At 45.7% G+C, this 15,092-nt stretch overlaps 3 protein-coding genes across 3 annotated transcripts; all 3 read left to right on the top strand.

Annotated features, from left to right (window-relative positions):
• Positions 1–4,842: 4,842 nt before the first annotated feature.
• On the top strand, positions 4,843–5,598 carry LOC120705168 (RING-H2 finger protein ATL39-like). Its single transcript, XM_039989657.1, has one exon. It carries the CDS (start codon positions 4,910–4,912, stop codon positions 5,423–5,425), a length of 516 nt encoding a protein of 171 aa, XP_039845591.1. The 5' UTR covers positions 4,843–4,909; the 3' UTR covers positions 5,426–5,598.
• A 6,702-nt stretch (positions 5,599–12,300) lies between these two features.
• Positions 12,301–12,870, top strand: LOC120702120 (RING-H2 finger protein ATL39-like). The gene has a single exon (XM_039985881.1). The coding sequence runs from the start codon at positions 12,301–12,303 to the stop codon at positions 12,868–12,870; it is 570 nt and encodes a 189-aa protein (XP_039841815.1).
• A 1,685-nt stretch (positions 12,871–14,555) lies between these two features.
• On the top strand, positions 14,556–15,092 carry LOC120702121 (RING-H2 finger protein ATL43-like). The gene has a single exon (XM_039985882.1). It carries the CDS (start codon positions 14,556–14,558, stop codon positions 15,090–15,092), a length of 537 nt encoding a protein of 178 aa, XP_039841816.1.

The following is a 15,092-nucleotide window of genomic DNA, read 5'->3' on the forward strand; positions in this document are numbered from 1 at the left end:
ACCATGTAATCCGATTTTTGATACGAAAATGGCAAACCGAGATTCCGAGTTTCCCTTGCAATTTAGTAAAAACAACCAAATTCTCTATGTTTCCTATAGAAAAATTGATAAAGCAATTAGCGAACGAATCTTGGAGTAAAGCTCACACTCACCTCTTCTTCTTTTTTTGATGCAACCACACTCACCTCTTCTCATCACTTCTAACAGTACGGCATGTTTTATTTTATATAATACATGCTGGGCCATCGGCTGATTTCATTTATAAATTTGAGAAAAAAGAAAACATTTTCATACCTTGGGTGCCAAGAAAGGCGGCATTACTTGGCGTTGAATAACGAAACTCTGTCTAATCCAATTAGGATCTTTTAGGAGATCAACAAGGAAATTTTGATCAACCATCTCCTAGTTTATCATTTCAAGAGAACACCAAATTGTATTTCGCTTTCCTGTTGAGCTAGCACCAAGCAACTAGTAAGATCATTCTACCAACCGGGTTAAGCACAATGTCTCAAGTACCTAAGTCAGAAGTGTCACTTTCCTGCAGGTAAGCAGCACTCTCCATGTGTATTATGATGAAAATACGTGCTCAAGAAAAACCATGTTGAGATGGCTCTAAGAGACGGATTCTTCTGTTGCAAAGAACAGTCTAAAACTATATAACTTATTTTGATACAAGAGGAAGTAACTTCAGTACCAGGTTTCATTACCTAGCTATGATGAGGTTGCGCTATGACGAAACTCTAGAAAAATCACTACCTCGCATAATGAAACTCAATTATAAATCCCAAAGTCAAATCCGTTAGTGCTTACACACTATCACTTGTACAAAGTCAAAATGCCGAAAACTGGATACCTGGGCACCTGCCTGGACTCCAGTGAGGGAAAGCACCTGCATATGCACGTTTATGCCATGAAAAAGGAAGAGCATCTCCAAAAATCTTTTTAATTTTTGCTCTTTAAATTATCATTTGGAGGGTCTTCTCCATAAAAATCATTTTCTATATGTTCTCACTCGCCAACATTTTTCTATATCTTGGGTACACTCTAGAAAGTCATTTGTCATTATCTATTTTAGCTATCGAGAAATGACTATATTTGGATAACCATTTAGAGAAACTGTTGGAGGTTATTTTTTTTCATCAAAATCTCTATCTCTAACAATGAGGAAAGAAATGTAGAGTCTTTTGGAGTTGCTCTTGTACGAGGATGGGCCAAAGGCAACTGCGCAAGGAATATAGTGGCAGACAGCTAGTGAGCCAGACACCACATCAATCTGCTGGCTGCACCATGCCTCCCTCAAATCCATCTATTGATACATTTATTTGTTCTTAAATCTTTGGGAATACTCACTCTGTTCCAAATTATTAGTTGTTTGGCTTTTTTAGATTTATAGTTTTTGTTTTGCATCTACATGTATATTATGTTTATATGCATAATGATATGAATCTAGAAAAGCTAAAACAACTAATAATTTTGAACGAATGGAGTAGAAGACATGATGGGGAGACTAAACCAAGCAGGTAATTGAATTTTTTATTTTTGCTCTTGATTTTTACTCAATATATATAGGTATACTTGATTGCTGGACAACACTTCATCAGTGCCCAACTTAATTATCCATAAGACCATAATCAAATTTTGATTAAGCTAGTGGCTGATGTGTTTGTGCGAGCATGTGAGTTTCTATGTTCACTCGAGCTCTGCAAATTAAAATCTCTAGATCGGCCACTGTTAACGAGTCAACACTCCTACAGGCCACTGTAAGCTTCAACCGGGGAAAGCTCAATGCGCAAGCAGCATCATTTCTTGACAGCACCAACCCTACCATGGTTTTACTTCCAATTGGAAAATATCTTTAGAAGAGTAGCACTACGGGACACAGGCTCTTTGCCGAGTGTCCCAAACACTAGGCAAAGCACCAAATATACTCGGCAAAGACTTTGCCGAGTGTGGCACTCGGCATACCGCACACGGCGACAGTAGACTCGGCGAAGCAGGCTTTGCCGAGTGCCTTTTCTCGGACACTCGGCAAAGCTTTGCCGTGTGCCACAACGCACTCGGCAAAATAAAGTAGAGACATCAGCAGAGCGGCCATCAACGGAGGCTTCATCGGAGTGCTTTGTCTTCTAACCAACGTATGTGACAACTTTTGCGAAATATTCTCAATTTTTTTTCCACGGCCTCCACTTATGATATCATGACAGCATGGCAAATTTCATAATTTTTAGACTTTTTTTGAGTTTTATAGAATTTAAAATCTATTCGGCCACACATTCATGAACATGTTTAGTGAATCAGATGTTTGAACTTTTCATTGAATTCTTCGACAATGCGTCAAATTGGACTCAATAACATGAATATCATTTTTTCATTTATTATACAACATTTTGCATTTCTAATTTGAATTATCACCAATATATCCATTTAATCAATTAAATTAACTACATATAGCAAACATAAAGGGAAATTTACCTAATTTTATTATGAAGTCCTTCACATAGTGTAATAACAGAGAAAAAGTTTGGTGGTGGAAGAGGAAGTTTTTTTATTATTTTGCCGAGAGCCACAAAATACACTCGGTAAAGGCACCTGAATGCCAAGTGCAAAAGATTTGGCACTCGGCAAAGGCAGCTTATTTTCGAGTGCCCCCAATGGGCACTCGGCAATCACTAACGGCAGTGACAGCCATCTTATGGTAACTGGCCGTAACGGGCGCGTGCGATGCATGTGACACGGTTTGCTGAGTGTGGTTTAGACAGCACTCGGCAAAGGATTGTTTCGCCGAGTGTCGTCTTGTCGGCACTCGGCAAAAATAAAGTTCGCCGAGTGTCATTGTTCAGGCACTTGGCAAAGACATTATTCGCTGAGTGTCCAGGTTTCGCCACACTACTACAAAAAAAGATTAACCAAGGCGCTTTGAAATGGCCTCGGATGCTGGCACAATTTTTAACCGCCTCGGTTAATGCCTACGATTAACCGAGGCGGTCACTTTATATTAACCGAAACCACCTCGCAAAATAGATTAACTGATGCGATTATCTTATTTACCGAGGCGGTTATAAATAACCGCCTTATAACCGCCTCCGTTAATAATTTATGGAGGCGGACATGTGTAAGGCGTCTGCCTCCAAACATCAGGCCCAGCCCACAGCCCATCATGGCCCGATTAATCTCTTAGTATATATATATAGGGGTCTTAGGGATTCACTCTCACCCTCTCTCCCTCTCTCTCACTCCAGTCCGGCGGCGGGCACAGCCCTCCCTCCCTCCCTCCCTCCTCCTCCTCTTTCTCCCTCCAACTTCCTCTTGCACCTCCTCATCTCCTCCGCCTCTCCCTGGCGGCGGCGGGGCACGGCTTGGGTGCCCAGTCCCCGTGCAGCGGCGGGGCACAGCGTGGGGTGCCCAGCCCCCATGCGGCGGCGCGGTCCGGCATGGGGCGCGCGGATCTGGCCGGCCAAGGCCGCGCGGCGGCGCTGCTCCCTCCCTCCGGCGCAGGTTAGCCAGGGCGTCGCGGATCCGGACGGCCAGGTTAGCGTGGCAGGCGGATCTGACCAGGCGGTGCGGCGGCGCTGCTCCCTCCCTCCGGCGCGGTCGAGTTGGCTGGTGGTGCAGGATCCGAAGGTGGGCATCCCGGATCCATGCAGGGCCAACGCGAGTACCTCCTCTTCCTCCTCCGACGTGGCGGCGCGAGCGAGAAGAGAGCCCAAGGCGGCGGCGGCGGCAGCCCGTGGATGGTCTCGTCGGGCCCGTGAATGGGCTCGGCGAGCTCATCCATGGGTTTTCCTTTTTTTATTTTATTAATTGATGCGGTCACCCGTCCGCCTCCGTAAAGCCAAAATTAACCGTGACGATAGATCGGAGGCATTTGGGCCGCCCGCCTCAGAAAATTGTTTTTGCCCGCATCGGTAAATATTTTTTGTAGTAGTGCCAAGTGCTTTTTAGTAGAGTGCTCGATATTGTGCATACAGCAAAGCCGCAGGCACTCAGTATCTCTGTGGTTTCCGGTAGTGTAGTATTCCAAAGCATCACATCACCAAGTAGCCAATCAAGAGATAGATTATATATGCATTTAATTTGCCATGTACTATATTCGTCAACAGGCATGTTAGTTTGATGGTTTTGTGGTTGGGGGCGAAGATTGTCAGTTATCACCCATTCACGCGAATTGAGCACAGCTGAGCTGGTAAGATTTCTTGTGGTGGGACCTTCCCACCAAGATTCGAGTTCTTGACTCAGCACTGGTGTTCGTATTTTTCTGAATTTATTTTTGAATTTAACTAGCGATATTCTTTCAGTGGTAGGCGACGTGCCACTGGACAGCGAGACGCCAATGATGTCTTTGTTAATCTCGAAGTTCTGCTAGTTTAGTCTCTCAGATGTGCTCATAGAGGTATGGTTGTGTGCACTCATTGTGGCGAGTATGAATACATTTATGACCTTTTGTGTTTGTATTGTGTTTCCAAATAAAAATGTCACCCATTCACAAGAGATGTCTCATCCCTGAACGTATGTATTTCTATCATTGGTTCCTCTTCACCATGTACATATACACAACTGATCAATGCAATAATCCTAATTCTCTATTGTTCATCTACACTTCAACTTTAATACAATCATCACTAGTACCTCGCATGACAAAACTCAAAAAAAAAAAATCCCGAAGTCAATTCAGTGGTTATTAGGATAGTCCACGCTGCCCCTTGTACCATATATGGTTAAATTGCAGACACCGGAAAAGTACAACATCTGGGAGCCTGCTCGAGTTTTCAGACAACTGCACGGACGGAGCACGCCTCCAAAGTCCACCGCAGCTTTGTCCCTGCTCCGGCTGGCTGCCGCAGCTTGGTCCAGGTCTCCAGGAAAAGCTCCTAGCGGAAGCACCGCCGTCGCCACCGCACCAACTGCCACCATGGCTTCTCATTCCGGCAGAACCATCGTGACATCGCCGGAGCACCACCCGCCAACGAAAGCGACGATAATATTCAGCTTCGTCGGCGCCGGCTTCACCGGCATCGCCATCCTTGCAGTCATCGTACTGTTCTGCCAGTACCGCGTCCGCGGCCGAGCGCCGGTCACCGCCGCCGTGGCAGCAGGCAACAGCCCAGGGGAGCGCCGCGCCGGCGTGGACATCGCCAAGCTGCCGGAGTTCGCGTACACCCAGTCCGCAAGGCATGACGGCGGCGGTGGCGGCGGCGGCGGCGGCGACGGGGAGCAGTGCTCGGTGTGCCTCGGCACGGTAGAGGCCGGCGAGATGGTGCGGCGGCTGCCCCTGTGCAAGCACCTGTACCACGTGGAGTGCATCGACATGTGGCTGGCTTCGCACACGACGTGCCCTCTCTGCCGGGCGGACGTCGAGCCGCTGGGGGAAGAAGACCCGGTGGCCACGCCGGCGGATCCGTTGCCGCAATCGGAGTTGCCGGTGTAGCAGGGCGCCGACCATCAATTATTTGTCACCTTGTCTCCTGCTCCTGCTGCTTTAATCTGGGCACGTTGGTTTGTAGCTTGTCACCTGCGTGTTCTTCTTTTCTTGTACAGCTTCTGGCTGACATTATTCATACGCATCAGGAATTTGCTAGTGTGATCATCCACTGAGTTTCTGCATTGCCATCTACATGCAACCATCATGCAAGTTGATTTCGGTGCGTTCTGCTGTGCTAGTGATTTGAACTTGATTAAATAAAATATGTTCCAGTATTATTTGATTGATAGGTTGGTCCCACATCTTCAACAAAAAGAAACAAAGTACTATTCATGCGAGCAAACCTGGAAAAGGACGTATTTAGAATGAAACTTCCATAGATAACGAGGTTTTTCAAATTCCTACACTACCAGCAGAAAAATTCCAGAGTTCGCCGCAGCAGGAAGCAAGCTTCATTGACATGGCCCTGTTTGGTTTCGGTCTAGAGGTTTTAGAAAGGACTTTGAAGGTGTCAAACAAAATCAGTTTACAAAACTAACTCCAGCACCCTACGGAACTCTGACAAATCAAATGAGATCTTTGCGTGAGTAGAGGATGGTTACTGTAGTATCACTGTAGCTAATCATCGATTAATTACTGCCATTAGATTCATCGCGAAAAATTATACTCATCCGTAAAGAGATTTTGCAACTTCATTTAGTATTCTATACATCTAAGATTCTTTTCTCGGCTTGTGTGTTCTATAATCTTTAGAAGAAACCAAACAAGGTTCCAGCTAACATCGAGTACAAGACTTTTTGCATCTAGCTGAAGTCAACTCGTACGGTATAATTTTTAAAAAAAAAACTCGTAGTACGGTACAACAAGCAAGAGCTATCTTTTTTTTTAGTCGAGCAGGTGAAGCTATCTAGATCATGGCATAAAGCCATAAACAAAGGCAACAAAACATGGTTAGTTGTACTCTGAGCTTCCCTCAAAGTGAAGTACCGATTCTCTGCAGAATGCACAATGTCAGCGGGAGAGGCGCGCGTCATTGTGGCATACTAGGAGTATTCAGTCTAGCGGCCGTACCGTACGCGACGTTGAACTTTGAACCCTAGATTGTCTCTTCTTGTTCTTGTGCAAGCGTGTTCTCGATGGCTCTGACATGTCATTGATTGGCTAAAATACGATATCCTTGCTCCTCTGTCAAGTATAAATAGTATTTTCTTTCTGAATCTTTTTTTCCTTCTTGGTCCAGAACGAATTAACGGGAACAAAGCTTGGGCGAGCTAGGGGGAGACTATAGATTTCCAAATGGGCGGCCAGGCCCTAGCTCGATGTGGCCCGGCCCGAAGCGGCCCGGCATTATCAGGCCCAATAAATTCTTCGTTCCGGGCTGTGTCGGGCGTCGTGCCCAACTGACAGCCCAGGACCGGCACTGAGGCCTCTTTTTCGTGCCGGGCCAGCCCGATGGCACGGCCGGCCCGGCATGAGGGCGGCGGAGGGAGCAGGGCGTGACCCGCCATCACGAGCAGGCCCGCCGCCGCACAAGGAGGTAGGGTGGAGGGGCGGGCGGAGGAGCTGCCGCCGCAGATCCGGTCAAGCTCGGCGCAGCGGAAGATCGAGGCCGTCAAACTCGATGCGGAAGGAGCTCGGCCATGGCGCCCCGGCCATGGATCTGGCCCACCGTCGAGATCCGGCCCGCACCTGCGTCGAGGGCGCCACCGTCGGCCCGGCGAGGGAGGAGGGAGGAGGAAGGAGAAGGGGTGGCACCTCCTGGTGAGGGAAGGAGGGAGGAGAGGGGGCCAGCGGCGGCGCGCTAGAGGTGGGGCGGAGGAGAGGGAGTGAGAAAGAGAGAGGCTCGGGGTGCCGGGGGGCGCGAGGGGGAGGTTGGGCCGAGGGGGACCGAGGGAGGCTGGGCCAGGCGCTGCGGGCCGGGCCGCTATCGGGCCGGCCCATTATCGTGCCGTGCTTCGGGCCGGTACTATGGGCCGGGGTGGCAGCCCAAGCACTAACCCCCTATCAGGCCGGGCCGGGCCAAGGCACTATGGATCGGACCTAGGGCCGGGCTAGGGTCGTGCTTTTTAGGGCCGGGCCTCGGGGCGCCCATTGTGCTCGGCCCATTTGGAAATCTACAGGAGATATGAGGGTGACGGCCCTTGGTGCTCGTTGACTAATCCGATCTGTCTTATCGGTACTGTACGGGAGCCTGCACGGCTAACCTGCGGCTCTCGCACCTCGCGGTGTGTTGGCTTCGCGTGCTCATTGGCCGTCAACCGCCCAAACTGGCCACGCGTTACCGTGGAGGAGCAATTAATCCTGTTTTGTTGGATATCCCCTTTCAATTCAAAATATTCTCAATGTTCGGCTGTGTTTAGATCCTGCAAAATTGGCACTGTACCGAACTGTAACACTTTTCGTTTGTTTGTGGTAAATATTATCCTACCATGGGGTAAATAGACTCAAAAGATTCGTCTTGAAATGTACATCAAAAGATTCGATGTGATGGGAATTTTGGAAATTTTGGAGAAAGTTGGGGGACCTGAACACAGCCGTTTTTACCTTTCCCATTATTTCATCAAAAGTAAATCATGGCACCGTCTGCCCAATCTTGATTCCATGGTCAACCGTGACGATCGAAACCCACTGTCGGGTCCCTGCAACTCGCACATGGGTAGCCCCCACCACTACTCCTTCTCCTTCTCTTTTTTTTTCTTCTTCAATTGCAGTATCCCCTTCCCCTTCCCCTCTCTCTCCCCCACTCCTTCCTCCTGCTCCCACGGCAACTGACCGACAGTTGGGTGGAGGCGATGTGATGGGCCAGCGGTGGGGAGGGGAGGCGTGGCGGGCCAGCGGCGGGGAGACCGCAATGCGGGGAGCCAGCGTGGGGAAGGCACGGTGCAGCGCAACAGGGAGGGGACGCGCAGCGGTGGGAAGGCCGCGGTGCGGCGAGCCAGCGGGGGGAAGGCGCGGTGGCGGGAACCTCCCCTCGGGCCTCGACCCCGGCGGCAGTGGCGAGCTCTGTCGGGAGCAGTTTTTTATTTTTGTTTTTTCTTTTTCATTTTGATTTTTGGATGCAATTTTCTTACAAAACTTTTTTCCAAACATCTTTAGTTGAGATTTGCATGCAAAAGTTTTTCTTCAAAATTTTTCCAATTATTCTCAAACTTTTCTATTTCAAACTTTTTGTCATCAATTTTTTTCCTTTTCTCTCTCCAAACTATTTTTCTTGAAAGTTTTTCCCAAACTTTTTTTAGTTTAGATTTGAATGCAAAATTTTTTCCATCTATTCTGAAAATTTTCTGTTTGAAACTTTTTCTCATCAATTTTTTTTCCTTTTCTCTTTTCAAAATATTTTTCTTGAAAATTTTCTTTGAAATTTTTGTCACAAAAAGACAAAAAGTTACTAAAAAAGAAAAAAAAAGTTGGTTTCAAATCGATCGTTCCGTACGAACGCCCATAAATTATAATACCCCCACCATATGTAACACCTTAGGTATCAAGCAATACTGAGATGCTACACAACTACACTATCAAATGTTGAAAATTAAAATTTTAGCAGCATATACCTATAAACAAGCACGGCGCGAAAGCCACAAAATATAGTTGTATAATAAAAGCGTGATATTCCAACAAGACAACTCTACATCCTTAACGGATATGAGAAGAGGCACTATGAGATCTATCAAAATTCAAGTTACACCACATCATTATGGAATTTTGTAAAAGTGTATGGCGTGCAACTAACCCACTTTCCTTCATGCTAGCTTCAAAGCATAACCTGGGAGGGATAAACAAGGGTAAGATTGAATAATCTCAGCAAGTGAACTATTTTAACAAGATATTTAAACTGCAATAGATTAATTAATAATTTGACAAAGTAGTAAGTATCAAAAGACAGCTCCACCATTCGCTAGATGTACGAAGAGCATAGCAAGAATAAGAAATAATATTATTTTAATACCGAACTACTAATAATAAATAATGTAAGATCCAAACAGGATAATGTAAGATCCAAATTGAACGATAATAAGCAACTCTTAACACCATCATAGTATGTAGGTTCCCATAGCCACTAGAAATAAAAGTAGCAATGTGCTTATCAGATATTAATAAAAAAATTGAATAATATTTATAATCTAATTAGAGTGCAAACGAATGCAAGGGACAACACGTACAATATCTTCATAATCTCGCGTAAGTCATGCAAAATATCTAACACCATGGAGAAGCGTCACTATTAAACTATTTCCATTGCAACTATATCAACCAATATCTAAATTTAAAGCAAGTGAATGTAAAAGGCACACATATAGTATATCCAACTCTCATAAGCCACATTGCAGTGCGTGTCACCATAAGGGCACTGTATTCGTTTATACCAACATACCTCCATCACATCCAACAATATTAAGACCAAAAAACATGCATATTAATGCAAATGAAATCTTGACTTCATATCCATCAAGGTATGAATCTGCATCTCTATGCCAAACCAATAATATATGCATATGGATGCATATGAACTCCTAACTTCATATCCAACAAGGTATGAAGCTACATCTTTATGCTAAACCAATGATGTATGCATATGGATGCATATGAACTCCTGCCTTCATACCTAACAAGATATGAAACTGCATCGTTATACCCAAAAAACGATTATGTACAGGTACGGTCGCAACCATCGATATAACTCCGAATGCCATGTAATGCAATAAAATGCAATAGGATCTCCAAAGCCAGATATTATATACTCCAAATTCAAATACTCTGCACCCTATGATGGAAGAAGAGAATAATCCATGATAGTTCATGCCAAAAATGTAAACAATACTCCCTCAATATAAATAGCACCAACCATGACTGAATAATCATATGTTCCGAACATCAACCAACCATGACTGAATAATCATATGTTGAAAACATAAATCAACCATGACTAAATAATCATATGTTGTAAACATCAACCAAATAGTTATTCGCACTATTATATCTATAGATCTCCTTAGTCTTAACAAAAATAAGTAGCGTGTAGACATTATCAATTTAAACATACAAATTTCATAATTCAAGGCCCAAGTATATTTATCATATAAAAAAATATTTCTAAGTAGAGCCATTCAACCCAAGATTTAATCCATATATTTGAACACATATACCAAATAATAGTAAGAAACTACTTCGAACCTTGCTCGTAATCCAAACCCCAATTTATCCACACATGATAGCACTAGGAGACATAAAACAAGCCCATGCCATAGAGGTTTCCATACACCAAGGTTAACATACCTCTACTAAAACAAGCCCACTCACTAGTAGACCGCCAAGAATTCCATAGATTTTACTCACAAATTAACATGTCATATGATAAATTACTAAGTATAGGTCATATGTAACTACACTTTCATCTCTAGCCATAAATTCAAAATCTGTCACATATGGACCACCTCATTTATTTATCCATCAATGTTGAAGTAAAAAGCCATGTTACCTCTAGATTTATATTAGCGACAACATTCATACTTCACCCAATCATTATGAGTCATGTCTAAATTTGTTATATTATCACTTATGTGTGCTGTATTTTATAAGTGGAGGTAGTAAAAATAGAATGTTAAAGTTATAGCAACGCAACCGCTACGTTCACTTGCCTCCAATGAAGGAATGACTGCTTTAGGCTTGATCCGAGGCACTACCACCTTGGTTTTTCCCAAACCCTAGGGCAACGGGAGAGAGAGAGAGAGAAAAGGGTCAATCCACCTCGAAGATACACCGTTCCGTGCTACTCTCGATCTCCTCGTTTTGTTTTGCTACTTTCCCTCAAGGATTAGGACCTGAGTTGGGGGATTTTAGGGTGAAGCAGCCATGGGAGGAGGAGGAGAAAGAGAATAAGAAGGGAAAGGAGAAGGTTTGGGTTTGGGGAGGAGGTTTGGGGGGGGGGAGGGGGCGTTGTTGGGGGTCACGCGGGTGACCCCCAGCTGACTTGTCACACACTATAGATTTTATGTTGTTGGGCCTAAACTAGCCCAACAAATTGGCCCATAGTCAAATTTGTTCTGTTCTAGCAATACAGAAAATTTGTTCGGAAATAAAAAAAATTTATTTTAAGACAAAAAGTAGTTATTAAGTCTTGTGCGATGATTTAACTGCCAGTAGTCCGAGCGACTCCTAACATTTGCCGGAGGAGGAGTCGTGAGATAAAGGGGGCTGCCTCTTGGGCCTTATCGTGCTTGAGGCCTTATTTCCTTTCTCTTGTTTTTTTTCTTTTTTTCTACAGTGTTACACCGTCAGAATCGTTACTTTAATTTTTCTCCAAGACAAAAAGTATCTCTTTTATAAAAAGTAACCTATCTTGATTTACTTACATTGTCACTGACATGTCGGCCTAGAATTAGGGGCGGAGCCCAGCCCCGGGCTGGACGTCCTGCAGCCCATGTCCTTGGCCAAACAAATCAATGGGAAATCAGTTAAAAGGAGATGGACTGAGCTTTAGTTTTAGCAATTTTGTGTTGGCTTATGGCCTTAGCGCGCCCGGGTCCAGGCATAACCTGGCTCCGCCCCTGCCTAGAATATAATGGACACAAACAAAGTTCAGTGTCAAGAGCGAAACATCCCTTGAACTCCGTCACTAACGATACCAACAAGATGCATGCTTCTTGTAGATGCTGGTCAGATTACCACAACAAATTGACAGGAACAATGTTGGCAAGGTAGTTAGATGATGGTACCGCCGCCCGGATTTAATAATTAGCTAAAAGCCTAAAACCATCTGAAACCACGCCAATAGAAAGTCGAAACTAACGACTTGGACCTAGTAGTTAACTACCCGCCAAGAAATCGTACTGCATATAAAACCATACAGCAAAACTGGCAAAGCAAATGAGGATTCTGCCCCCATGTCTAACTCGCCGGCCTTCCCCTACTACATTGATGTCCCGCCGCCGCCGCCACCGGCACTGGCATCGCCTGGACTCGGCCTTGCCTTCGCCGTCCTCGGCGCGATTCTGATCATGCTTGCGTTCAAGTACTTGTGCAAGGTCATCCCTACAGACAATGAACCTCTCGGACACCATAGCGGCAGCCACGGCGCTGCTTCGGCCACTCATCATCAGCAGCGGCGGTCGCCACGGCGACTTTCCGACGGTGGGCAGCTACACGGAGCCAGCAGCTTGGACGACCGGCCGCGGCTCCCGGGCCCGACGCCTAGCCTTCCGGAGGCATTCGCGTACAACCGAACGCTGCAGAGAAAAGTGGCGGACACCGTCGGCGAGGAGGCGGCGGCGTGCGCGGTGTGCCTCGGCGCCTTCGAGTTCGGGGAGATGGTGCGGCTGCTGCCCGTGTGCCTTCACCTCTACCACGCAGAGTGCATCGACCCATGGGTGCGTAAGCACTCGACGTGCCCGGTCTGCCGGTCCGAGACGGACCCCACGGTGGTGATGGACGTCAGCCAGCTACCACCTGTTTAGCTTACCGGAGTTACTCGCGTGGGATAACTGCATATAAAAAAAAGTGTAAATGTAAAAAACTAGCCATTGTACAAATTAAAATGTTTCAATGTAGAGTTGACTGCAAAACTGAAAATACACACAAGCTTTTGGGTTTCGGTATTTATTCCTTTAAAATCAGTTCTTTTTTCCAACAAATATATCCTTTAAAATGTTTCAATGTAGAGTTGTCTGGAGTGACAAATCTTATAAGTTCGCCTGAAACCTATTTAGACTATCAAAGGTATGACAAATTCGAACGTAATCTGTTTCAACATTAATGGTCTACTATATACAAATTTCGCATTTTTTTTATTGGCAAATCATTGCAGCCAATGTTTTTATCTCTTTATTTTTCACCACGGGAGTGGACTGGCAAATGCCATATTGCAAACGGCAAAAGGTTTGTCATGTGTCAACCACGACATACAAGAGGCCCTTTGTCGTGGATTGTTTCTCGGGCACATGATAAAGGGTTTTTCGAGTGCTAAAAAGCACTCGGCAAACAATTTTTCAAAAAACTGATTTTAAAAGTAGGAAACAAAAAAGATATAATCCGTGGAGGATCTCACCGGCCGGCCACCCATCCGCTTCACCAAAGTCGCAAGTCGCGGCAGTTTTGATGTGCCGGCGACTTCCCCCTCACGTGTAACCTTCTCTGCCAATGCACCACACACTCACTTCTATCTATACTCTATTTTCTTTCCCCACATATTATACTAAATCGAGTGTAAATTATTTGTTTGGGATCCTAAATGACTTTAAATTAAAAAATTGTCAACTACAAAGTTTCATATATTTTTAAGATCTACAAATTTCATTTTGGCCATTTTCCCATCCGAGCTCGTTTACAAAATTTGAAATTCACTTTGCCGTGTGCCAGATATAGAGCACACGATAAACATCTTTTTTAAAAAAATTCTACATGGTGTATCAAATTAATTAGTTAAATATTACAAATAAATACAAAAATATATCAAATTTTAACATAGAGTGTCACATGTTGTATGTGATGAGCATAAAAAGTTTTGAGGTGAGAAGAAATTTTTTTTATTTCTTTGCCGTGTGTAAAAGAAAGCACACAGCAAATTTTTTACTTTGCCGTGTGTAAAAAAAAACATTTTTTGGGTGACACACGGCAAAAGAGTTGTTTGCCGTGTGCCCGAGATGTTGCCACGACAAACTTTAGGCACACGGCAAATACTTCTCGTAGTTAATTTTTTCCATTTTTTCATGGGTTTCATCATTTCCACAAAGTGCCGTACGATGTCATGTCAGTCTGATTCAGTTCATCTGTGGCTGACAAAGATCCCAGTTGGCAAACGTGGCGAGCCCTACTATCCTCCTCTTTAACACGTATACAATCATCACTTCACTTTCAGACTAGTGACTTTGGCAACGTTAGTGCACCGTCACCACACGGTTATTGCTGACTTGCTGTCAAACAAAGACTACCGAAACTGCGCCAATAATCCTATCATAACCTGTCGTTCTCTGATCCTCTCCTACTTGTGCACTAGCAAATGATCCGGCAATTACCCCCTTTTGCTGCCAACAATATTACACCTGCGTAGCTGCTGATGTTACACTTACGTACACAATACAGCTATACATGGTATAAGACCATCCACCTGCTTGAAACCATCGGCTGGTTCGAAGCTGCACCCATGTCTTTTCCCTACCCTCCAGGCATCGGCATTCCTCAATCTCCGCCGCTGGCACTACTACCGCCGCCATCCCCTGTGTGGTGGCCGCCGCCGCCGCCGAGTGATGATGGCCACTACTCCACGATCGCCGGCATCACCATCACATTGGGGATCACGTTCGTACTGATCTGCGCGTGCAGGCTGTCCCGGCAAGATCACGCCGGCGGCGAGGACGATGCTGCAGTGCCACCGGAGCCGTGGGACAACGGCGACCAGCAGCATCAGCGGCGCGTCAGCACGACGACGGCGGGCCTCTCGTCGTTCACGTACGACCGGTCTGTGATGCACAACGTGACGAGCAGCGGCGAGGAGGCGGCGACGTGCTCCGTGTGCCTGGGCGCGTTCCAGACCGGGGAGACGGTGCGGCTGCTGCCGGTGTGCCTGCACCTTTACCACGTCGAGTGCATCGATCCGTGGCTGGATGCGCACTCGACATGCCCGATCTGCAGGTCGGGCACCGACCCGACGGCGGACGGCCGGCTACACCCGCCGGTTTAG

This window comes from Panicum virgatum, chromosome 4K (genome assembly GCF_016808335.1).
Source record: "Panicum virgatum strain AP13 chromosome 4K, P.virgatum_v5, whole genome shotgun sequence".
NCBI classification, from domain to species: domain Eukaryota; kingdom Viridiplantae; phylum Streptophyta; class Magnoliopsida; order Poales; family Poaceae; genus Panicum; species Panicum virgatum.

What these genes read in the sequence shown, in the direction of transcription:
- LOC120705168 (XM_039989657.1), top strand. Translation starts at nt 4,910, where the DNA reads ATGGCTTCTCATTCCGGCAGAACCATCGTGACATCGCCGGAGCACCAC.
- LOC120702120 (XM_039985881.1), top strand. Translation starts at nt 12,301, where the DNA reads ATGTCTAACTCGCCGGCCTTCCCCTACTACATTGATGTCCCGCCGCCG.
- LOC120702121 (XM_039985882.1), top strand. Translation starts at nt 14,556, where the DNA reads ATGTCTTTTCCCTACCCTCCAGGCATCGGCATTCCTCAATCTCCGCCG.